The 23,746-nt window shown below is 44.2% G+C and overlaps 1 protein-coding gene across 3 annotated transcripts in view; it reads left to right on the top strand.

Moving 5' to 3' along the window:
- Window positions 1-7,638: 7,638 nt before the first annotated feature.
- Window positions 7,639-23,746, top strand: part of Chka (choline kinase alpha) — a 46,306-nt gene continuing 30,198 nt past the window's right edge. For 2 of the 3 annotated variants that reach the window (XM_032891286.1, XM_032891285.1), the window contains exons 1-2: window positions 7,640-8,251; window positions 20,634-20,745. In XM_032891286.1, the coding sequence (XP_032747177.1) occupies window positions 7,914-8,251; window positions 20,634-20,745 (450 nt within the window). In that variant the 5' untranslated portion in view covers window positions 7,640-7,913. Of the gene's footprint in view, window positions 8,252-20,633; window positions 20,746-23,746 lie in introns of all 3 variants that reach the window. The other variant, XM_032891288.1, reaches the window with a different exon arrangement.

The following is a 23,746-nucleotide window of genomic DNA, read 5'->3' as shown; positions in this document are numbered from 1 at the left end:
TGGCCCAGGCTGATCTCTGAGAAGGCTGCATGGCCCACATGAGGTTTCTTTCTTTTCTTTCAATTTATTTATTCTTTTATGTTATGAGTACACTGTCACTATCTTCAGACTCACCAGAAGGGAGCATCAGATCCTCATTAAAGATGGTTGTGAGCCACCATGATGTAGTGACTGGGATTTGAACTCAGGACCATTGGAAGAGCAGTCAGTGCTCTTAACCGCTGAGCCATCTCTCGATCCCTACAGGCTTTGCTCCTGGCTGACACTGGGAACCAACTGCTGTGGGACCTCTTAACAGACCACAGTTGGTCCCTACCAGCCTCTGGGAATCCTGCAGTGGGGATAGCTATGGTTTCTGAAGCCCCGGTTCTGCACCCAGTCCTTTCAGGGCATGTTTCCAACAGCTTGTGGGGTAGGAAGTTTTCCCACCTGACAGTAAGGAGCATTTGACTTAGAGAGTCACGCCTCTCTAATAATAACCCAGTAGGCACAAGCTGGAGAGCTGCTACAAGGCTGTGGGTCAGTCAGGCCTAGGAACCGTCTCACCCCTTATCCACCCCTCCCCCCCCAAAGAACAAAAAGAAATGGAGAGTTCAAAAGGGCCAAAGACTCCAACTAAGGAAGGAGATGCCTGGAGGAGAGATTTCCTCATCAGAAGTCACAGAGCCCAGGGGAGTATGGCCTCCAAAGACTAATTTATCTGCACAGTATGCTTGGGATCCATGCAAATGAGTTGTTAGAGGAGAGGTGCCCCAGCAGCTAGACTTCTGGGCATACATTCTTTGAGTTCTTTAGCCCTCGGCCCCAGCTGTGGGTGCTGCAATTGTTTGGATGGCAGAAAGATGTCAAATAAAATCAGAAAGCCTCCAGAGATGCTGTGTGCAGCCTGAATGCTCAGCATAGGGGTCCAGCCCCCGTCACTCTGCTGGCGGGTACTGTCATCCACTCCTGAACATATGGCATTCCAGCCTGTTGGCCTCTCTGTGTTCTCATCAATATTTGAAGGCTCAGGACTGGAGTAGCGCCTGGTTCTGTGTGAACAGGCTGGCCCTGTGTGAACAGGTAGCCTGGCCCGAGCTCTGTTCCTCTGACCCTCTGGGGAGCCCTCTGTGCCAAGTGTCTATGACTTGCTAGACCAGAAATGCAGGAAAGAAAGATAAGGGTCCTTGAAGGAGTCCTGGTGGGGCCCTAGGATCTGCTGGCCCAGGACAAGTCTCACGCCCCAGTGAGATGCCCTTGTGGTCTGGAAGACAAGTGCTAAATAGACTCAAAGTTCTCCTACAGTGTGCATGCGTGCGTGCCTGTGTGCCTGTGTGCCTGCCGTGTGCGTGTGTGTGTGTGTGTAGAGAGAGAGAGAGAGAGAGAGAGAGAGAGAGAGAGAGAGAGAGAGAGAGAGAGAGAGATGAACATCAGCTGCCATTCTCAATCACGTTCCACTTTGTTTGTTTGAGGAGATGTGGTCTGCCTCTGAACCTGGAAGCTTACCCACTCACCTAGGCTTCATTGCGAGCTCCAGGCATCTTCCAGTCTTCTCTATCTCTGCAGCTCTGGCTGGAATTGTCTACTGGCATGCCTTTTAAATGGGTGCTGTGGATCCAGGCTTAAGTTCTCATCACTGGTAGCCCTTTCTGACTGAGCCATTACCTCAGCCTAGCCTCCACCTTCAATTTTCTTTCTTTCTCTTTTCTGTATTTTTTTTTTTTTTTCGGAGCTGGGGACCGAACCCAGCGCTACCACTGAGCTAAATCCCCAACCCCTCTCTTTCTTTTTTTTTTTCTTTTTTTTTTTTCTTTTTTTTTTTTTTTTTTTTTTTTTTGGTGATGTTGGGGTCAGGGTGGAACAGGATGCTACTCTTGTGCTAGGAATAGAACACAAGGCCTATGACTGCTAGACTGGGCAAACACTCTAACTCCGAGACATATTCCCATTCCCCAGAAATTCTTTTTGGGGCCTTGCAGGTGGAGTTGCTGGTGAAGGAAAACCCTTGCTTGCTTAGGTGAACTCTGTGTATTTTAGAGTCCTTGTCCTCCCAAAGACAATAGGAACACCTGTCTGGCTCTTAGTTTGGACAGAAGCAGCAGCCATAGAACTTTGAGGCATGGCACAGAGATTCAGTCCCCTTCCCTGCCTCCCACGGCCCATCAGCCACTTAATGCATAGTCTTCAGAATTCAGACACTTTGGTCCTTTTGTTCCAAAAGAAAAGGTTGAATAGCTTGATTAAACTCTTCCCAGAGCCAGAGCCTGTGTAGAGAAGCTTCTTCTGCCAAGCCCTGGTCACTTGTGTGCAGGCACTGACACTTTGGTAGACAGATGACACACTGCGTTGTCTACTGTCTACCTCTCTTCTTACACAACTCTATTCATTATTCATCTCGGAACACAGGCCTTAGGAGAGAGGCAGCATCAGCAACGTACTGCAGGCAACAATACTCGTGTTTCCTGTACACCGTGAGCTAGCAGGTGTCCCTCTCTTCAGTCCTCTGGACCACCCCGCATACCTGGTGATCTAGTCCCCACTTCACAGCTGAAGAAACGGAGACCGGGCCAAAAGAATTCACAGATATATTCATTCAGCAAGTATTGCTAAGGGTTGACAAACATTAGGCCCCTTTTGTTTTCTCAGTGGCTCCAGTCTGATGGGAAGACAAGATAATACACAGCAACCAGGGGTGAGGAGAGGGGGTGGGGTGGGTCGTTTGCCCATCTAGATTAGAGCAGGAGCCAGAAGATCTGCTTCCTTGTACCTCTCCTGCCAAGTCCTATGGTGGGCACATAGAAGCTATAGAGATGCATGGAAAATAGACCTCCTACCTTGTACTTAGAGAGCGACTTTACCCCCGGCTTACAGCCCTTAAATGGTCTAGTTCCTGCAGGTGCGGGGCACTGAGGTTCTTTCCATTTCTTGTCAATTATAGATGTGGTAATGGGATATGTTATGCATGGGAAATTTTGCTTCTGAGAACTTCTCCTTTTTAACACTAAAAAATTATTTATTTATTTACATACTTATGGTAGGGCCCTGTGAGTGCTATACTGTGTATGTGTGGGTCAGGGGCCCATCTGTGGGAGTAGACTCTCTCCTTCCAACATGTGTGTCGTGGGCGTGGAACTCAGGTTCTGAGGCCTGGAGGTATGTGCTGGCTACTGAGCCACCTTGTTCATCCCTGTGTTTGTGTTGGGTCAGGGTCTTATGTAGTCCAGGATGACCTCAGTCTTGATAGTACCATGATGATTGACTTCCTGATCCTTTTGCCTCTACCATCCAAGTGCCAGGGATTACAGCTATGTGGCATTACTCCTGGCTTCTGGGAACTGTTTTTGATTTTTATTTGTTCATTTGCTTTGTGAGACAGGGCCTCTCTACGTAACCTTGGCTATTCCGGAACTCACTCTGTAGACCAGGCTGGTCTTAAACTCAGAGATCTGCCTGCCTCTGCCTCCATAGTCCTGGGATTAAAGGTGTGCACCTCCACTGCCCACCTATTTTTAAGTAAAATTTATTTATTTATTTATTTATTTATTTATTTATTTATTTTTAGTATGTGTGAGGAATGTGATGTGCTTGGGAAAGTCAGAAGACAACTTTGGGGAGTTGGGTCTCTCCACTGTGAGTTCCAGGGACAGAGTGCAGTTCTTCAGAATTGGTTGCGAATGATTTTACCTCTGAGTCATTTCCCTGGCCCAGCCAATTTTTTCCCTTGGGAACAGAATTTTTCAGCTCAAGGGCTATGAACATACTTAAAAATGTTGCTGTAATCTCTTATTATTCTGCCTTCTCAGACTCTTAAGGTCCTCCAATGTACCCCAGGGGTGCTGTCCCTCCTTGTCTATGGACACAGTTGTCTTTCATGTAAGCCTTTTTTTTTCCCCCAGTTTTAAACTGCGTCAAGTTTAGGTGGGATTGATCACTCCAGTGCCTAAGATACCTTAGGGTTTTGTTGTTGTTTTTGTTTTGTTTTTTATCTTGAAGACAGTGTTTGTCTCTTTAGCCTTGACTGTCCTGAAACTTACTCTGTAGAGCAGGCTGGCCTCAAACTTACAGACATCATCCTGCCTCTGCCTCCCAAGTGCTGGGACTGAAGGTGTGCACCAGCAGTGTACAGCCGCATTGGGGTTTTTATTGCAGCGATAAGCATCATGACCACAAGCAACTTGGAGAAGGGGTTTTTCATCTTACAACTCTCAGGTCACTCTATCATTGAGACAGCGAGGACAGGAACTCAGGGCAGGAACTGAAGCAGAGACCGTGGAGGAGTGCTGCTTACGGCTTGCTCAATCTGCTTTATATACCATCCAGGAACACCTGCCCAGGGTGGCACTGCCTAGAGCTGGCTGAACTCTGCCACATCAGTCATTAATCTAGAAAATGGTCAAGATATGCTACAGGCCAGTTTTCACTTTTTGTTGTTTTATTTATTTATATAAATCAACTGTAGCTGTCAGACATCAGAAGGCATCAGATCTCATTACAGATGGTAGGAGTCACCATGTGGTTGCTGGGAATTGAACTCAGGACCTCTGAAAGAGCAGTCAGTGCTCTTAACCTTTGAGCCTTAATTTCTCCAGCCTAACAGGTCAATTTTATAAAGGCATTTTATTAATTAAAGTTTCCTCTTCCCAAATGACTTGTGATTTTAACAAGAAAATTTATTGCAACCCTTTATCCCTGCCAGGAGGTAGGCTATTATAGTCATTTGACAGACGGGAACAGGCTTAGGCAGAAGAAGCCTGCTTGAAGGCAGATGTCAAGGAAGTAAAATGGGTAAGATTTGAACCCCGGGCAGCCAGGCTCCAAGGCTGTACCTCTCCCTTGCTGTGATGTAGGCTCTAGAAGGGAGGAGAAGGTTGTGCCTCTAGGGCAAACTTGTGACAGGAGAGGAAAACTTGGTTCATTCTGGCCTTCCTCAAAGTAGGGACTTGTGTGTGGCACAGGACCTCCACCTAACTTCAGAATTGCCATAGATGCTAGTAACAGGGCGTGCCTGTCCTAGAGCTAGCCCTTGCTGTTCGGGCACGCAAGGCTGGTACCAGCCACATGCTTCTACTTACAAAGCGGAGTTGGACCCATTGGCCCCACCCACTTCTTGTGATTTGGAAAGCTTGGAATGACAGAGGGGAGAAACTGCTTGAGGTGACCCTAAATCAACCCTATAGCCACATCATCTACGTTTAGATCCAGGCTATCATTTCCTACCTGTGTGGTCTTGGGCAAGTTCTGCTTTGTGTGTATGTGTGGGTGTGTGTGGGTGTGGGTGTGTGTATGTGTGCGCGCGTGCACATGTGGGTGTGTCCTCACTTGTGGAGAGACCAGCAGGCATCCTCAGGTGATATTCTTCAAGTGTCGGCTATCTTGTTTTTTGAGACAGGGTCTCTTCCTAGCCTGGAACTTGCCAAATTGGCTAGGCTGGCTGCTAGTGAGCCCCAGGAATGAGGCTGACTCTGCCTCTCCAGCTCTAGGATTCTAAGACATGCCACTACACCCAGCTTTGTTGGTTTCTTTGTTTGTTTGTTTTGCTCTTTGTGACAGGTTTCTCTGTGTCATCCTGAAACTTGCTCTGTAGACAGTCAGTCCTCAGACTCACAGACTCACTCTCCTCTGCTTTCCGAGTACTGGGACTAAGGTGTGTGGCAGCATCATTGCCTGGCTACCGCCTCATTTGTTTAAAGCTGGTATCAAAGTGACAGATTCATTAAGGCAATTTCATATATGCCATTAATAAGGTTTTCCACCCCTCGTGTGTGTGTGTGTGTGTGTGTGTGTGTGTGTGTGTGTGTGTGTGTGTATTCCAGGCAGGGTTTTATTCTGGCTAGAGTTTTTATGTGGGTGATTTATGTTCATGTTCTTTCCTAGCTTTGGCTGCCAGGAGGGAGCCTTTCCAACCCTTTTACCAGGGTGACCTCTTGCTGCTACTGGAAATTGTGTTCCCACGAAGGCGCCTTGTGGGTTCTCATAGTCTAAACCAGAAGAGGTCAGAGAAAACATTACTGCAAATTATAGAGCTCTCCTCTCAGCCAGCTTGCCAACATTCCTCTGAGATTATGGGGACTCATATGGGGACAAAGGGCCAGTCACCTGCGAAGGCCAGTGGCACGGCCCCACCTCCACGTGGACTGCTGTTTTCAAAGTCCTTCGCTCCCTTATCTCAATGCCTTCCTGAAAGGAGGCCTTGATTTCTTAGCCTTTCTAGCACACAGTGGTACTCTTAAGCTAGGCCTCCTTTTTCCCTACTTCTCTGGAGTTCAACTCCAGGTCTAGCTCCACGGGATCCTCCTAAGTCTCCTTCCATTTGCACTTTTTTTTTTTTTTTTTTTTCACAGACAGGATCTCACTAGGAAACTTGGGCTGCCCTGAAACTTGCTGAGTAGACTAGGCTGGTCTTCAACCTGCAGAGATCTGCCTGCCTCTGCCTCTGCCTCTCAAGTGCTGGTATTAGTGTCATGTGCCACCATGCTTAGATTATTTGCATTCTTTTGTTCAGTAATATCATTTTAGGGAGAGTAAGTCCAGATAAGTATCTACTCTTTTTGAAGAGTTTTGGCTTCCAGCAGACTGAAAAACCCACAAAGAAGCCATTTTCTGCATGTTGGGCTCTGGATTTTCTAGACCTTTGGCAGCTGGAGAAACTTTTCTTCCTAGTTATACCCCACAACACAGACCTGTACTTTTATATTCTTTGTAGCCTCAATTACTTCCTGGAAGGACTGAAAGATCAGACCAAAGAATGAGGCAATGTGTGGGCATTCAGAGTAGGGCCTTGGCCCCCTTCCATGCCCTAGGGCAAAGGTACGTTAGTCATGGTCACGCGACTGGACAGCCAGGAAAGGGGGGGGGCGGCAGATGATAGCGTCCAAAAAGACAGGAAGCACCCTTGGCCAGCAATTTTGGCGGCTGTTGAGGCCAGGCTGTTAGGAAAATGTCCTGAGAATCTAGCTGACATCCTCAGCACCACGGACAGGGAAACTGAGGCTGCGGTGCGTAGAGGGAGGCTTAAAGCCGAGAGCGCAGTCAGCTGACAAGAGGGTGTGTGGCCTTGACCCAGTCTCTTTTTGATATTAGAACCGCAGATGAAAAATGCCTCGGGCCGGGAGTTGTATCAAGCGTGGATGCATCTCGAACAACGCCTGGGAAATGTTGTTAAAAACACACCCACAAAGCTCCTTCAGGAGCTGCCTTGCCCCAAGGTCACGCGGAAAGAGCAGCTAGCCTCCAGATACCAATTTCCTGTCAGCTCCTGCAAAATCCCCGGGGCCTTTCAAATCACCACTTTCAGACCTGGGGGCGTGTAAGGAAAGTTTCCCTCTCAACACTCACTCTAGGGTCTGCCAAAGCTGTAGAGGCCTCGACTCGACTCTCTAGCCTCGAGAGGCCCAAGTCCGCGAAGGCGCCACCTTGTGAGTACTGGCAACCGAGGTAGCGGGTCCTTTCTAGGACCCTCGCGACCCCTAGACAAGGCCCCGCCCCCGGTGCACTGGCCCCTCCCTCACCGTGGGCTCACCGCCTGAGGCGAGGAGGGGCTGTGCCGCAGCCAATGGGAAAGCGGCGTGGCGAGGGTGGCGGCGGTTGTGATGCGCCGCAGTGTCCAATCAGCGGCGAGCGCGGGGGCGGGCAGTGACGCTAGGCTCTCCGCGTGCCGCTCTGTAAAGGAGCGAGCCCCGCGGCCCACTACAGCAGTCGCCCGCCGTCAGCCTCCCGCGCTCGTCTCTCGTCACTGCTGCTCGGCGTCCATTGCTGCCTCTCCCCGCAGTCGCCGACGTCGCTTCCCCGCGCGCTCCCACAACCGCCGCCCCGCCGGTCAGTGAAGCCGGTGAGCCATTCCCCGCGCCGGCCCCCAGAGGCGGGCATCCAGCCGGACCCCGAGTGTGGCCCTCTCGTGCTGTGGCCGTCCGCGCCTTCTCGACCGCTTATCCAGCATGAAAACCAAGTTCTGCACCGGGGGCGAGGCCGAGCCGTCCCCGCTTGGGCTGCTGCTGAGCTGCGGTGGCAGCGCTGCCCCGACGCCCGGCGTAGGGCAGCAGCGCGATGCCGCAGGCGAGCTGGAGTCCAAGCAGCTTGGTGGCCGGTCCCAACCTCTCGCGCTGCCGCCGCCGCCACCGCCGCCCCTGCCGCTGCCCCCGCCGCCATCACCGCCGCTAGCGGACGAACAACCCGAGCCCCGGACGCGGCGCAGGGCCTACCTGTGGTGCAAGGAATTCCTGCCCGGAGCCTGGAGGGGCCTTCGCGAGGACCAGTTCCACATCAGTGTCATCAGGTCGGTGACTGCGGCACCGCGCGGGGGGAGGGCGGGGGGGCGGGGCGGGGCGGCGGCCGGGGTAGAGGTGAGCGCCGCGCCTGGATCCTGGAGCACACACCCCGCAGCGCGGAAGGCCGCCTGCGGGCGAGCTTTGAGAATACGTGAGCTGGGATGCTGGTCCCTTGCGGGAGAACAATACTGTGCAGTCACACAAGTACATTCTGTACCAAAGCTCAAAATAGATGTGTCTAGGAAGCCGTTTCCCTACGAGGGCCTTCAATGAAAAAGGGATGTTGTGGCTGGGCTTTAGAAAAAGAGGGAGGAAAAGTCCCCGGGTAACTTTTCCTTGTAGTCCCTTTAGTCTGTAATTTGATCACAGCCCTCTCCCCTTCCAGAAATTCTCCTTTGGCACTCAGGGAGGCAGAGGCAGGCGGATCTCTATATATTTTCGAGGCTGGTTTGGCCTACATAGCTTCAGGCCAGCCAGAACTACATGGCAAGATACAGTCTCCAAAAGAGGTAGAAAGGAAGTTGATGTGTGTTAATGGAAGGTAGCACTCATCTCCTTCTGAGGCTCTTAAGTCTTTGTCAGCCTGTGTTACTGGCCAGCGTCTGGAGGTGTGGCTTCACAAATAATCGTGAAATAAAAAGAATTCCTTCTCTGAAAGATGGATCTCTTGTGGGCAGAGTAGCCTTGAGCATCCTAGGTATTGGAGCCTGACTTTGAACCACTGAGGATCCTGCGTGCGTGCGAGACACACACACACACACACACACACACACACACACACAGAGCTTTGGTGTCTTGGAACTCACTATGTAGATTCACAGAAATCCACTGCCTCTGCCTCCCCGAGTGCTGGGATTAAAAGCATCTGCCTGGCATTCTTCACTCCTTTTAAATTTAAATATATTTCATCTTAGATTAGAAAATTTTTTTAATGTATTCAGACTAATAGAGAAATGTAGCTGTACCCTTGCCATTTTGTACAAGTGCTTGACATTCAGTATTGAACTTTTTTTTTTTTTTTTTTTTTGACCTTTAAAAACCCATTTGGTCATTTTCTACTAGTTTCTGTTTGATTGGTTGACCCAGTTGAGTGCCAAGTGTCTAGAAACTGACTGGCTGGCTGGCTGGCTGCCATCAATAATCCTCAAATCCAGTTCTAGTCATTTGATTCCTTTTCCATGCCCAGTCTTTCACCAGAGTCATGAATGCAGCAAAATTAACTCTTTGGATGGATGGCACTTCCTCTTAGCTTTTCAGGCCCCTCATGGACATGAGAATATGTCAGATGTGTCTGAGCGGATAGTTAAAAGGTAGTTGGTAGGTAGTAGAAAAACAGAACCACAGATACTCAAATCATTGTTGAGTGTCCTAGAAAAATTTGTCCCCAAACTTGTCCTCTGGCAGGCTTGGCAGTTGTCACCAGGGGAATGGTAGAGATTACTGTGGCACATTCTTCTCCCTATAGAAGTAAAGGTAGGTCTCAGGGGATGTGCTTGTTCCAGCACTTTTGGAGGGAGAGGTAGGAATATCAAGAGTTAAAGGCTAGCCTGGGCTACATGGCAGGTTTGAAGTTGGAGTCCAACCTGGATTACATGAGATCTTGTTTCCTCAAACTAAACCAAAACTCTGAAGGAGTGACTTGCCTGAGGTCCATTGACAGCCCTCTGGTGTTCCTCTCTTTTACATTGGCCCTGAGGTCTGTTTGGACAGCCCTATACCCAGCCTTAGGCCTGTTTGTGATTGTCTCCAGGGACTGTGTCACTCATCAGTTAAATCTGTTTTGCTCAAACTAGTCATTGCAAAAGTATGGAGAATCTTTTGGGGTTTTCCTTTTTTTTCTCTAAGAGTTAGTATTGAAGACAAAATTTCCTTTTGGATCGCAGTGTCTTTTAAAATGTGGCATGCTGTAAACGTGCGGGATAGTCAGTGGTTATAGAATATATTGAATAAGGAGAAAGGGTGATTTAAGGTGTGGGGAAGAGGTAGTAACTACCTTTAAGTTAGTGGCCTGTCTGTTACTTTTGCTGGGTCCAGTCCATCTGCCTGATTTATTCATTTCAGTTCATTCAGCTTGTCCCAGGTTTAGCCATTTGACTCCTCCCCACCTCAGAATGTATTTTCTGCCCTTGCCTTAATAGTAGCCAGGCTCCAATTCCTTCGTCCTATTTGCTCTGTTCCCCCACAAGTCTCTCTTTTTTTTGCCTTGTCACAGGGTAACAGGAGGTCCCAGCCATCTCAGCATCATTTTGTATGTACCACCTTCTATCTAGTTCATTCTCTTTCCTGTTGACAACAGTTTCACAAATGCCATCCGTTGCTCCATGGCTTTTGTAGCTAGGAAATAAAACCTAAAATTGTTTGCAAAGTCTAAACCTGGGTTTCAGTCTACCTGGAACTGTTACTCTTTTAAAATCTCCCTTTCCCCAACCACAATGGCTGCTGAACTCCTTCCATTGGGCCCAGTGCTTCTGAAAGAGCTCTGTGTTTCAGTACCAGGCTTTTCTTTGCTCTGCTTGGCAGTCCTTTCCCCAGGACTGCTTTTAACATTCCTGCTTCAAGGCCTCACTCAGGGAGAACCAAAAAGAAGGAGCACATCCCCCATCTATTATTTCCTCTCCAGGACTTAAGAGTTGCTGGCCTTGACATCAGTATTTAACATACTTGGCTGTAGGCTTGTTTCTACTTTCCCTTAAGACCGATTCCTAGAGAGCATTTCACATTCAGCACTTTGTGAGATATGGTCCTGTGTACTGAAAAATGACCTCTAACTTCTTCTCAGTTTGGCTTTCTTTTTTTTCTTGTCTTTTTTTTTTTTTTTTTGGTGGGGTCGTTGGGCAGACTCTAACTTTTTAGCTCAGGTTGGCCTCAAACTCTTAGTAATTCTCTGTCTCAACTTCCAGAAGTTATGGGATTATGAGTATGGATTGCTGAGCCTGGCTTTTTTTTTGTCTTTATTATTTTTTTCAGCATCATACTCAAGCCAGAGCATGCACTCTATACCTGGCCTTAGATCTTGCCTTCATTGTGTTAACTGAAAAATTATCATCAGACGTTGTTGTATCATCTGGATTTTGTGTTGGTGCTGAAATTTTACTGTATGCATTTTACATTGAGGTGCATGTTTCATTTGAGGTTTATTAAAGGGGTTTGTTTCTGAACTCTTACGTGTGTCTGTATGTGGTGTCCAGTTGCTCTGACACTAGTTGCCAAAAGTACTGTTTTTCTCTATGGTATGGCTCTTGCTCTTGTCAAAGATCGTGTTTGTGGGCTTTTCCAAGTTTATTTTTATCAACATTTTTAGTTTCATTTAATTTTTTTTGAGACATAGTCTCACTGTATATCCTTGATTGGCCTGGAACTCACTATATAGACCAGACTGGCCTTGAACTCACAGAGATCTTGGTCTCCAGTGCTGAGATTGAAGGTATGTGCCAATATACGTGGCTTATATTTATTTATTTTATCTTGTGTGTATGAGTAGTTTGTCTGCATGCATTCATGTACATGTATGCACTGTCCATGGAGACTAGATGAGGAGGGTACCTGATCCCTTGTAACTGAATTTACAGGTGTTTATGAGCTATAAGAGAACTGGGAACAAAGCCTGAGTGTTCTGTAAGACTAGCAAGTGCTCTTAACTGCTGAGCAATCCCTCCTTAATTATTGTAGTTTTATTTTTATTTTTTTAAGATTTATTCATTTATTATATATAAGTACACTGTAGCTGTCTTCGGATACACCAGAAGAGGGCATCAGATCTCTTTACAGATGGTTGTGAGCCACCATGTGGTTGCTGGGAATTGAACTCAGGACCTCTGGAAGAGCAGTTGGGGCTCTTAACCGCTGAGCCATCTCTCCAACCCCAATTATTGTAGTTTTAAAGGGTGATAGTGTTAGCTCTGATTCTTTTCTTCATTTCCAAAACTATTTTGGCTAATCTGTCTTCTATGCCTTTTTATAAATTTAATAATTTATTTGTTGATAACTATGAAATAGTTATGGGGATTTTTTTCTGCATTCTACTTTATGTTGCTATAGACTCCTCAACAGTGCAAAAGAGGAGCTTACATCTCTAGTAGTAAATAGGATTCCTTTTTTAAAATTAAATAATTTGTATTTTACGAGTGTTTTGTTTGCATGTATATATATATATGCACCACATGCCTGTGATTCTTTGTTAAGTATTAATTCTTTTTTTTTTTTTTTTTTAAAGGAGAGGGAGAGTGGGGGATGCGTTTTTTTTTTTTTTTTTTTATTAATTTTTATTTCTATAAGTACACTGTAGCTGTCTTCAGACACACCAGAAGAGGGCACCAGATCTCATTACAGATGGTTGTGAGCCACCATGTGGTTGCTGGGAATTGAACTCAGGACCTCTGGAAGAGCAATTAGTGCTCTTAACCGCTGAGCCATCTCTCTAGCCCTAAGTATTAATTCTTAAGTATTAAATAAATACTTAAAACTCAGGTCCTATAAATGCTTGGACTCCAGGGCCACTTGGAAGAGCTGCCTTACCTGTGGACTTCAATAGGTTCAATGCTTCTTCTCGTGGATTCAGACATGGGAGTTGAGAGGCCAGTGATTGAACATGATTACAACAAGCCCATTTTCTTTCTTCCCTCTCTGTTTTTTTTTTTTTTTTGTTGTTTTTTTTTGGAGTTGGAGACCCAACCCAGGGCCTTGCATTGCTAGGCAAGCGCTCTACCACTGAGCTAAATCCCCAACCCCTGTTTCTACTTGAAGTACACCTCTCCCTCCCTCCCTGGTTTACTTGCTTGCTTTTGTGTGGCTCCAGCACCCAAGTGCTGAGATTTTTGGCACACACTTGCATACCCTTTCATCCCTGTAGTTGTGACTTATTCACCCTGAGCTTCCAACAGTTTTATCAGTTATGAGGGCTTCCTGTCCTTCCTGTACTAGGTGCTGTACAGTTTCTGCTCTGCTTCTGACGGCCTGTCTACTTACTTTTTGGGGAGCAGTCTGCTTGCAACCTCACCACATTGGTAAATCTAAGATGAGCTTTTTCATGTTCGGATTGAGTGGCTCTTTCTGCATGCCATACTGGAAACTGGAAATCAGGACATTGCATCATTTCTCATTTTGGGTGGGAGTTCTCAGCATATAGCTTCCCCTAAGCTGAGTGGAACTTCAGTACTGTTGTAGCTGTTTTTCCTTTCCTTCTGCCCTCTATGTTCTTGTACCTTGTCTCTTGGCTTGTCTAGTTTCTACACTGATGCCTTCGTTCTGTTGTTGATTTTTAATTAACTAGTTAATTAAACTATTATTGTTGATTTTTTGAGACAGGGTTTCTCTGTGTTGTCCTGAAACTGCCCTGGAACATGTCGTATAGACCAGACTGGCCTTGAACTCACAGAGACCCACCTGCCTCTACTTCCTGAGTACTGGGATTAAAGCCACCACTGCTCGGCTCTTTATTTATTTTTGCAACAGGGTCTCACTATGTAGTCTGTCTGGCTTTGAACTTGCTGTGGAGACCAGGCTGGCCTTAAACTCAGAAATCTCCCTGCCTTTGCTTGAGTGCAGAGGTAACACGTGCACCACATTACCTGCAGCTCTCTCATTTTTGCTGGCCTTCCCTTCCATTGGAGCCTTGTCAGGCGGCCTCTCTCTAGGACTCCTGTCTTTTAAGTTAGGGAAACCCTTATTTTTCATAAAGAGATTGTAATCTGTCTTTGACAGTGCACTTTCTAATCCTTCTCATTTTGTTTATTAGTATTGCAGTAGCCTCTGGGCTGATGGCAGAACACGTACAAAATAAGGACTGAGAGGAGGGTGGGGATTAGAGAGATGAGACTTAATGGTTAAAGGTACTGGTTGCTGACAGACATTTGTAACTCTGGTTTGAGAGAACTTGACATCCTCTCTGACCTCTTTGGTCACCAGGCACATACTTGGTGCACATACATACAGACAAAACATCTGTATACATAGTGTGAAAGAAATAGATGTTTCTTTCTCTTTCTTTTTTCCTTCCTTTCTTTCATTCTTTCATAAGGATTGGAAGGTTAGCTCCATGGTTGAACTAGAAAGGAGACATATGGAATTATTTTGTGAAATGGGGAGAGTACTCCTGAACCCTGAAAGGTGGCAAGTAGTCAAAGTCAGGCTACTTTATTTTCAAATATTTGACCATAGTCACTATTCCTTTTGGTTTACTTTTAAAAATTATATGTGTATGCATCTGTGTAGAGTCCAGAAGTCATATCTAGCATTGTCTTTAATCACTTTCCATTTTTTAATGATCTATTTTTATTTTGTTTGTATTGGTTGTTTTGCCTGCATATATGTCTGTGTGAGGTTGTTGGGTCCCTGGAACTGGAGTTACAAACAGTTGTGAGCTCCCATATGGGTGTTGGAAAATGAACCCAGATCCTCTGGAAGAGCAATCAGTGCTTTTATCTACTGAGCCATCTCTTTAGTCCTGCACCCTATATTTTAGATAGGGTCTTTTATTGAATGTAGAACTCACCAATCTGCCTAGACTTGCTAGTCAGCAAACCCAGGGGCTCCTATGCTTCCCAGTGCTGGAGATACACACACACACACACACACATACACACACACACACACACACACACACACACCCATCCACCCATCCATCCATCCATCCATGCATTTATTTTAGACAGGATCTCTCTGTGGCTAAGGATCTCTCTTGATTGGCCAAGAACTTACTATATAGATCAAGCTGACCTCAAACATATAGAGATCAACCTGCTTCTGTCTCTAAAGCACTGGGATTAAAGGAATGTGCCACTACACTTAGTTAGCAAATTTTGCTTTTGAAACTTATATAAGTCAGGCTGGCCTCACATTTGCTGGCTTTAGACAGATTTGAGGCTTTGAATGTTTTTTGTTTGTTTAGTTTTGTTTTGTTTTGTTAGGGTTGTTGTTTTATTTAAGTTTTTATTTTCTTTTTGTAAAGGGTCTTTCTATGAAGCCCTAGCTGGCTTGAACTCACAAGAGATCCTCCTGCCTCTGCTTCCCAATTGCTAAGGTTAAAGGGTTGTGTCACCTGCCCAAGAAATGGATATTAGTAAGTTGCCATAATTACCACTACATGTATGTCAGCTTCCAGGTGCTCAAGGATGTTTTAATGTAGGTCATATGATGTGGAATAAGTAAGTCATGGTTACTTGGGTTTACTCTTAGGATTGTGAAAGTTTGGTGCCAGTATTTCATCAGATTTCACTTCCTTTTATATGTGGAAGATACATATCATGTATGTGAACTTTTCAGAGCAGCCAAACATGAAAAGCAGTTTTCACAGCCAGCCTGACTTGAGAGTGCCCAGTGATTGGAGACAGTAAATAGGTTGCCAAGGTTTGAGAAGCTGCCTGTATTTGACTACTCTGTATTTGGACACCAAGGTTGGACAGGCTCCCTGTGCCTGGGAGTGAACAATGGTTTAAGAGCAATGCTGTGGTGTCTCATCCTGAAGGGCTTTGAAACTGGTGAGACAGAGTACAATATTTGTTTGCAGCTGTTGAGGGCCTGGCCATCTTGTTTTCTTCTCATGTTCCAGCTGGGGTTTTGTTGTGTGTGGGACTCAGTCCCCACTCTTAAGTCTCCTGGGTGATTGGTATTTGCTGCTCTTGAGCTAACACTGCCTTTCAAGTCAGAAGACAAGTCTCTGTTTACCTCCCACAGGGAACAGGCTGTTTTCTTTCTTCCTTTCCTGAAGTCTTGAGAAGGACAAGTTGGGAGAATGAAGCAAGCTAACCAGTTCTTGAGGTTTTTTGTTTGTTTTGTTTTTTGAGACAGGGTTTCCTGGCTGTCCTGGAACTTACTCAGTAGACCAGACTAGTCTCAAACTCACAGAGATCCACCTGCCTCTGCTTTCCAAGTACGGGGATTAAAGAAAGGCCTGTGCTACCCAGATAAAACTCTAGTTTTTTGTTTTTGTTTTTGTTTTTGTTTTTGTTTTGTTTTGTTTTAAATAAAATCATACTAGTTTTTAAAGATTTATTTATATTTACTTAATGTATACGAGTGCTCTATCTGCATGTACACCTGAGAGCATCAGACCTCACTACAGATGGTTGTGAGCCATCACATGGTTCCTGGGAATTGAACTCAGGACCTCTGGAAGAGCAGACACCTCTCTTAACTGCTGAGCCATCTTTCCAACTTGAAACTCTCATTATTTAAAGTAAAATGATGGGTGAAGCCAGTAGAGTACACTTAGTCCTTACATGAGACTTAAAACGAGAGACTTACTGTGTGGCCCTGGCTGCCCTAGAGATGATACATAGACCAGGATGGCCTCAAACTCTCAGAGATCTTCCTGCCTGCCTTCTGAGGGCTGAGCCTCTTTGAGTGCTGGAACTAAAGTGACCGGCCCCATAGATGGCAATTTTTTTTTTTTTTTTTTTTAAGAGTTCTTGTTAGGAAATCCAGGAATGATAGACATCTGGGCCAAAAGTCTTCTTGGGGAGTATTCAGAATATACCAAATGCTGTGTGATTGGACTAAGGAACTTTACAGAAAGCTTTAGATAACGGTGTGTACATGTACCTGTGTGTGTGTGTACCTATTAGAGACAGAGTCCTATCTGACTGTCCTGGGACTCAAAGATACCTGTTTGCTTCAACCTCCTGAGTGTTGGTTATATGCAAGGGTGTGCAGTGCAGAGAGAAAAGGAAGCAGACTGGGCTATCTTCATGAGGATTAAGAGAGCACAGGTTGAACAGATCATGTGGAATATAAGGAGGGTGAGTAGCTGGGGAGGGAAGCTCTGAGCTGAAGGGAGTCTTAGGGTAGGGGAACAGTGAGAAGGGCCAGGCTGCTGGCTCATCTTTGAAAATCTTTGAAATGTACAAATACACACACACACACACACACACACTCACCCTAGCAGGTACATTCCATAGCACATGTATGGAGTTTCGTGGCTAACAACCTCAGGTTAGACCTCAACATTTGCCTTTGTTTGAGGCAGTGTTTCTTCATTGCATATACTAGGCAGCTGGCCCATGAGCTTTTGGGATTCTCCTGTCTCTGCCCTTCATCGTGACAGAGGCACACTGGAAATATATGTATTACTTTTCTGGATTTTACATGGCTTCTGCCAGAGGCAAGGGAAATTACTCCTTTTGGGTGACAGGAACCTATTTTACAAGTTCTGAAGGAATGCTGGTTTTTATCTAACTACTAGAAATGCTTTGGTAGTCTAGCATGTGCTTATTTCTGGATATATGTACCACCCACGACCTTTGGGATTAAAGGCCAGTGCCACCAACACTATATAATTTTTTAAGATTTATTTATTTTTATTTATATGAGTACACTGTAGCTGTCTTCAGACACACCAGAAGAGGGCATGGGATTCTATTACAGATGGTTGTGAGCCACCATGTAGTTGCTGGGGAATTGAACTCAGGACCTCTGGAAGAGCAGTCAGTGCCTTTAACCACTGAGCCATCTCTCCAGCCCCCAACACTATATTTTTAAAGAAAAAGTATGAGGTAAAAAAAAACAAAAACATGTTTATAAGAATCAAAAACATTTCATAATCTAATCTGGAATCCATTCACATATGAGTTTCACTCAGTATCTTCCTGCCCTTTCTCCCAGCAGCTACAGTGATATGTTCACAGTGATGACTCCAGGCCAGTAAAGTCTGTGAGTCATCTGTATGCATACTTTCAAATATGTTTACTTATTTAATTTTTGTGGGATAGAACACCTAACAAAACAAAATAAAACAAAAACCCAGTAGTTATAAATGTAACCCAAGAATTATTTTTTCTTTATTATGTATTCTTGGCTGGCTTAGAACTCAGGGAGATCTACCTGGCTCTACTGTTCTTTGCTGTTTCCTACTGGTTGTGCTGGTGTTTGTGTTGTGTCATTTTTGTTTTTGGCTTCAGTATCTTGTGTTTGCTATGCTGTGTTGGGACTCATGTTTATTGTAAAATACTATACAAGATGCTAAATTTGTGGGTTCAAAATCTTTGAAGTCCTTGAGAAATAGTATCTAGATTTTTGATAATTTTATATGGCAGTTGCATTTTAACTGTCATTTCTATGGCCTTTGTTGGCAGCAGACTTGTTCCCAATCATAGGATTGACTAATTGGTCAATGTGTGTGGTTTTTTTTTTCTTGGTTAGTTTCTCATAGTTCTTCGGCTGCTGGTGTAATGACCCTATTTCACTCATTCTAACATCAAACTGTAACAGACAGCTTATTCACTGCAGTGTGTTGCCTAACTGAGACTGCAGGTAACACAATAGACTAAGGATGTCTGAATTGTGAGCTTGTTTTTGGCTCTCTTAGCATGCCTGCCTTTTGTGACTATGAAGACAAACTTGGAATCAAGTCACACAGTTTAGAACAGTAGTTCATCTGTGCTGGCATTTATTTGACTAGGCTTTGGAGAGGATGTGACAGGAAGAAAAACGAGGCCTGTCCTGTTGCTTGGTAGTCAGAAGCTCCTGCTGGCTGTAGCTGCTTATGGTGGGGAATTGTGATAAGCCCAGCAAAGGGAGGCACTACCCCAGCTTAATTTAGGAAGAGGAAAGCTGCTGTTCTTCTCCCTGGAGACTTCTTCCTGGACTTTTAAACTAAAGTGACAACTGCCTTGTCTTCTGGGAATAAGCCTATACTCTTGCTGTCATTCCTAGACATTGAGATTTGTTTTTAGCAGCCTACTGAAAAACTTCTTCAACTAGATGTGTTCCAACCAACTATAATCCCTGGGGCTTTGGGTGAGACTTATCTTAGCAGGAGAATCAGGAGTTCAAAGCCAGCCTTGGCTACATAGTGAATGAAGTGAGTTTGAGATTAGTCTGGCATATATGGTACCCTGTCTTACAAAACCTAATCGAAACAAACAAAAGCCTAAACTGAGTACAGTTGTATAGTAGTATTTAGAAGTTTTTAACCACTTGGGGGTGGGGGTGGATGGGAATCAAACGGTATGGTGTTACATACCTGGAGAATGTTCTAGGCCAGCTTGGGGTTCTTAGATCTTGAACAGGAATCAGAATAGGAATTAGGAAACCACAGTTGAAGTCCTTTTTATCCATAGTTCTTAAGTGTCTTAGTCAGGGTTTTTATTCCTGCACAAACATCATGACCAAGAAGCAAGTTGGGAAGGAGAGTTTTTATTCAGCTTACACATTCACATTGCTGTTCATCACCAAAGGAAATCAGGACTGGAACTCACACAGGGAGTAGGAGCTGATGCAGAGGCCATGGAGAGATGTTACTTACTGGCTTTCTCAGCTTGCTTTCTTATAGAACCCAAGACCACCAGCCCAGTGATGGTGCCACCCACAAGGGGCCCTGCCCCTTCATCACTAATTGAGAAAATGCCTTACAGCTGGGTCTCATGGAGGCATTTCCTCAAGGGAGGCTCCTTTCTCTGTGATAACTCCAGCTTGTGTCAAGTTGATACACAAAATCAGCCAGTACAATAATTGCACAGAATTTCATTTTAAGAATGTTCATTTTTAACAATTATCTTCTATCCCTGGTCTTCTCCAGCCAAAGCAGTTGATTTTCTCCTGTTTACTGTTTAAAGGACCATGTAGTTTGCTTTTGGGTTTAACAGTGAAAGCTGAAAATAACTGTAGGTTATTATTATCTCCTAAAAGCCCCTAATGTTTTAGGTTTTTTCTTTTAAAGACTTAGTTAAAAAATGATAGGTATTTTTACTAACCTTAGCATAAAATAGTTAAGTCTCAGACTCACACACCAAATAAAAAGCCCTGGAGAAGTCTTAAGATCGTCCCAGCTGGGTAAGGAGTATTCACTGGACAAGATAACTTACCTCCAAGCCTGCTAACATGAGTGCTCCCTGAGACCAAATCACAGAAGGACAGCACTAGGTTCTGCCTGCTTGTCCTCTGATCTCCACATCTACTCAGTGGCAAACACTCTACCAGTGAATAAAAAAGTTGTCCAAAGATTTTGATAGTGATCAGGATAGTATAATGGAAGTAGTAGGCTAGAAAAATAATTGATTTGCAGAGGCACGTGAGCATTCCCATTCTTAGTGCCAAGGAGCTTCTTCCTTGGTCCCTCTCATGTTTAAGATATACAAGGGTGGGGGTTGGGGATTTAGCTCAGTAGTAGAGCACTTGCCTAGGAAGCGCAAGGCCCTGGGTTCGGTCCCCAGCTCCGAAAAAAAGAAAAGAAAAAAGAAAAAAAAAAAGATATACAAGGGTGATTCAATGGTCCCAACTCTAGAAAACCCAGATTGAGGATTTATCTATTCAATTGGACTCGTTTGTTTGAAAATGGGAGTCTACCTTTCAAGTATCCTGAGAGAATCCACCAAGATTCAGGTGAGTATCTGTCAACTGGTCTGTATTCACCCAGGAATAATGTCTGAGCTTTTCCTTCTGTGTATTCTCTCGCAGGGGTGGTCTCAGTAACATGCTGTTCCAGTGTTCCTTGCCAGACTCCATAGCCAGTGTTGGTGATGAACCTCGGAAAGTGCTCTTGCGACTGTATGGGGCAATCTTAAAGATGGTGAGTTCAGGGTTCACCTGGGAGGGGTCGGTCCACTGACATTTCACTCTTTCCTAAGATACCTGCAAAGAGATCCTAAATACTGTAGACATGTACTAAAGATACTTACTGCTTTTATTTTAATTGGGCTGCACACTTGGCTTATTGTTTACAGTCTATCACTTCTTATTTTTTAATCTAATATTAGTAAACTAGGACTCTAGAGAAATCATAAGGTTGACCTGACTTTGATAGTGATTTCTACATTGAACTTTTCAGTTCATTCTTAAATGATAAATTTTAACATGGGGGAGGTATTTTAGACTTAATCAGCAATATTTTATCCTGTATGTATAACTTTTATTTAAAATATTTTGATTTTATGCATATGGTTGTTTGCCTGTGTCTACCATGTACGTGTAGTACTTGTGGAGGCCAGAAGAGGGCATCAGATCCCCTAGGACTGGAGTTAAAATGGTTGTGAGCTGTGATGTAGGTGCTGGGAATTTTACTTAGGCTCTCTGTAAGAGCAACTCCTCTTACTCAAAGTATGTACAATATTAGCATCCTGTTTGAATTGTTTGAGTTTTAAAGAATGTTATAGTTAACAAAGTATGACCTCAGTGCAGGTGAGAGTTCTTTAAAGCTTTTAATTTGTTAGATTAATAATCTTATTTTATTTAGTTTGATTTTTTTTTTTTTTGAGTCAGGATTTCACTGTAGCCCATGATGGCCTGGAACTCACTATATTAATCCAAACAGGTCTTAGACTTGAGATCCTCCTGTTTCGGCTTCCTGCATTCTGTGATTACAGCCATGTATCACTAGGCTTGCTGCCAAACTGTAGTTTTGCTTTGTTTATTAAATGTATTTTGTGTGTATGGGTGCTTTGCATGCATATGTATCTGTGCATCACTTGCATGCCTGGTTCCTTTAAAGGCCAGAAGAAGGCATCAGGTCATCTGGGTCTGGAGCTATAGAACTTTGAACTGCCGTGTAGGTGCTGGGAATTGAACTCTGAACCTCTAGAAGATCACCAGTGCTCTCAACCACTGTGTCATCTCTCTAGCCCAAAAGTATCAAGCATAGTTTTGAAGTAATTGGTGTCCTTTAGGCACATTTAATGAGTCAGTATTAACTTTTCCCTTGAATATCACTGCCTGATGTGTCCACTTTTGATCTTTTAAAGCGTTTCCTATTGCAGCAGTGCGTTTAAATAACTGCTCAAACGGCTACGTCATCTGATCTGATCATCGGGTCTGCCGTTTCTGCACAGCTCAAATACAAGCATTCTTAAGTATTATTTTATGTGTATGGGCATATTTGCCTGCATGTGCACTAGGTATGTGCCTAGTGCCCAAGGAGATGAAAGAAGGTAGTGGATCCCCTGAAACTGCACTTTTAGGCATGTTGTGAGCTCTTGTGTGAATGTTAGAATTTGAACCCATGTTCTCTGGAAGAGCAGTGTCCTTAACCACTGAGCCATCTCTCTGGCCCCAGTGAAGCATTTTAAATGCTCACGCTATGTTCTTCCATGTGTTATACTAAAACTTTCATTTTGTTTTTTGAGACAGGATCTTCACACCGTAGCCCAAGCAGGCTACCCTCAAACTCACAGCAGTGCCCTTATCTTGGCCTTCAAGTTAGAATACTGGGATTATAGGCCTGAGCTGCCATGCCTAGACCTTGCTGCAGTAATGAGAGTTTGAAAAGCTCTGCAACTGTGCTTTACAGTTTGTCTAATGTGATTGTCACCACCTAAGTACATGTGAATGTTAGACACTTGAAATGTGATTGATGAGTTAAATTTACATTCTATTCAAATTAGAAGTTAATCTACTGGATAGCTGAACTGTATGTGTGGGTGCCATATAAGTGACTTTGCAGAAGCCAGCCTGGAGTCACAACAGTCTAGAAGTCTTAAATTAGTTAAGATAATGCAAGTGTCTGCAAATAGTTTTCTTTCAAAACGAATTCTATACCTCAGTTTATTTTTGAGAAAAACACACATACTGTTAGGCAACTCAAAAATAAATAGCAGAATGTAGGCTTGCAAGGTGGCTTGGCAGGTAAAGGTGCCTGCTGGCTGCCAGGTGAGCCAAGTTCAATCCCTGAGCGTACATGGTAGAAGGAGAGGACCAAGTCCTGGAAACTGTCCTCTGACCTCCACTGTGTGCTTTAGCACATGGGCAACAACACTGAACACACTAAATCAGATGTAAGAACATTTAAATAGCAGAGTAGTTAAAGCTGTGTAAGGTAGAATTAACTCTTACCATCTAATAGAGTAAAATATATTTTACAAGTAGACCATTCGATTTGAGGAGAGGTACATTTCTCTAGGTTTTTGGGGTTTCTTTTTTGTTGCTTTTTTTTGTTGTTGTTTTTATTGTTTTGTAATTTGGAAAATGTTAAACCATCTTTCATTCCTAAAGTGACATCCCATGTTTGCCAGCCACTCAAAAAACCAACAAAAAATAAAAAAGAAAGAAAGAAAGAAAGGAAGGAAAAGCATATAACAAACAGTCTCACATTTGATGTAATAAAAAGTAAAACAATTTTTGACAGAAAAAGGGTTTTCATTTGTTTCATAGATGAGAATTCTTATTTTCATATAATTAATATAGTTAGCTTAAGTGCAGTTTTCCTACTGAAGTTTAAATAGTAAAGTCATGAACTTACAGCTTCAAGTTGCATTATTTATTTATTTATCTATTTATTTATTTATTTATTTTTAAAGATTTATTTTATTTATGTGAGTACACTGTAGCTGTCTTCAGACACACCAGAGGAGGCCCCTTGGGATCCCATTACAGATGGTTGTGAGCCGCCATGTGGTTGCTGGGAATTGAACTCAGGACCTCTGGAAAAGCAGTCAGTGCTCTTAACTGCTGAGCCATCTCTCCAGCCACTCAAATTGCAATTTTTTTTTTTTTTTGAGTTGAAGTGGAGATCTCAAACTATGTAAGGTCTACCAGGGATATTTAGTGCCAGCCTAGAGTATTTAAACTTTCTTACATCT

Source organism: Rattus rattus, chromosome 2 (genome assembly GCF_011064425.1).
Source record: "Rattus rattus isolate New Zealand chromosome 2, Rrattus_CSIRO_v1, whole genome shotgun sequence".
NCBI classification, from domain to species: Eukaryota; Metazoa; Chordata; class Mammalia; order Rodentia; family Muridae; genus Rattus; species Rattus rattus.
The sequence above is the reverse complement of the archived record's forward strand: the minus strand, read 5'-3'. Positions and strand labels throughout refer to the sequence as shown.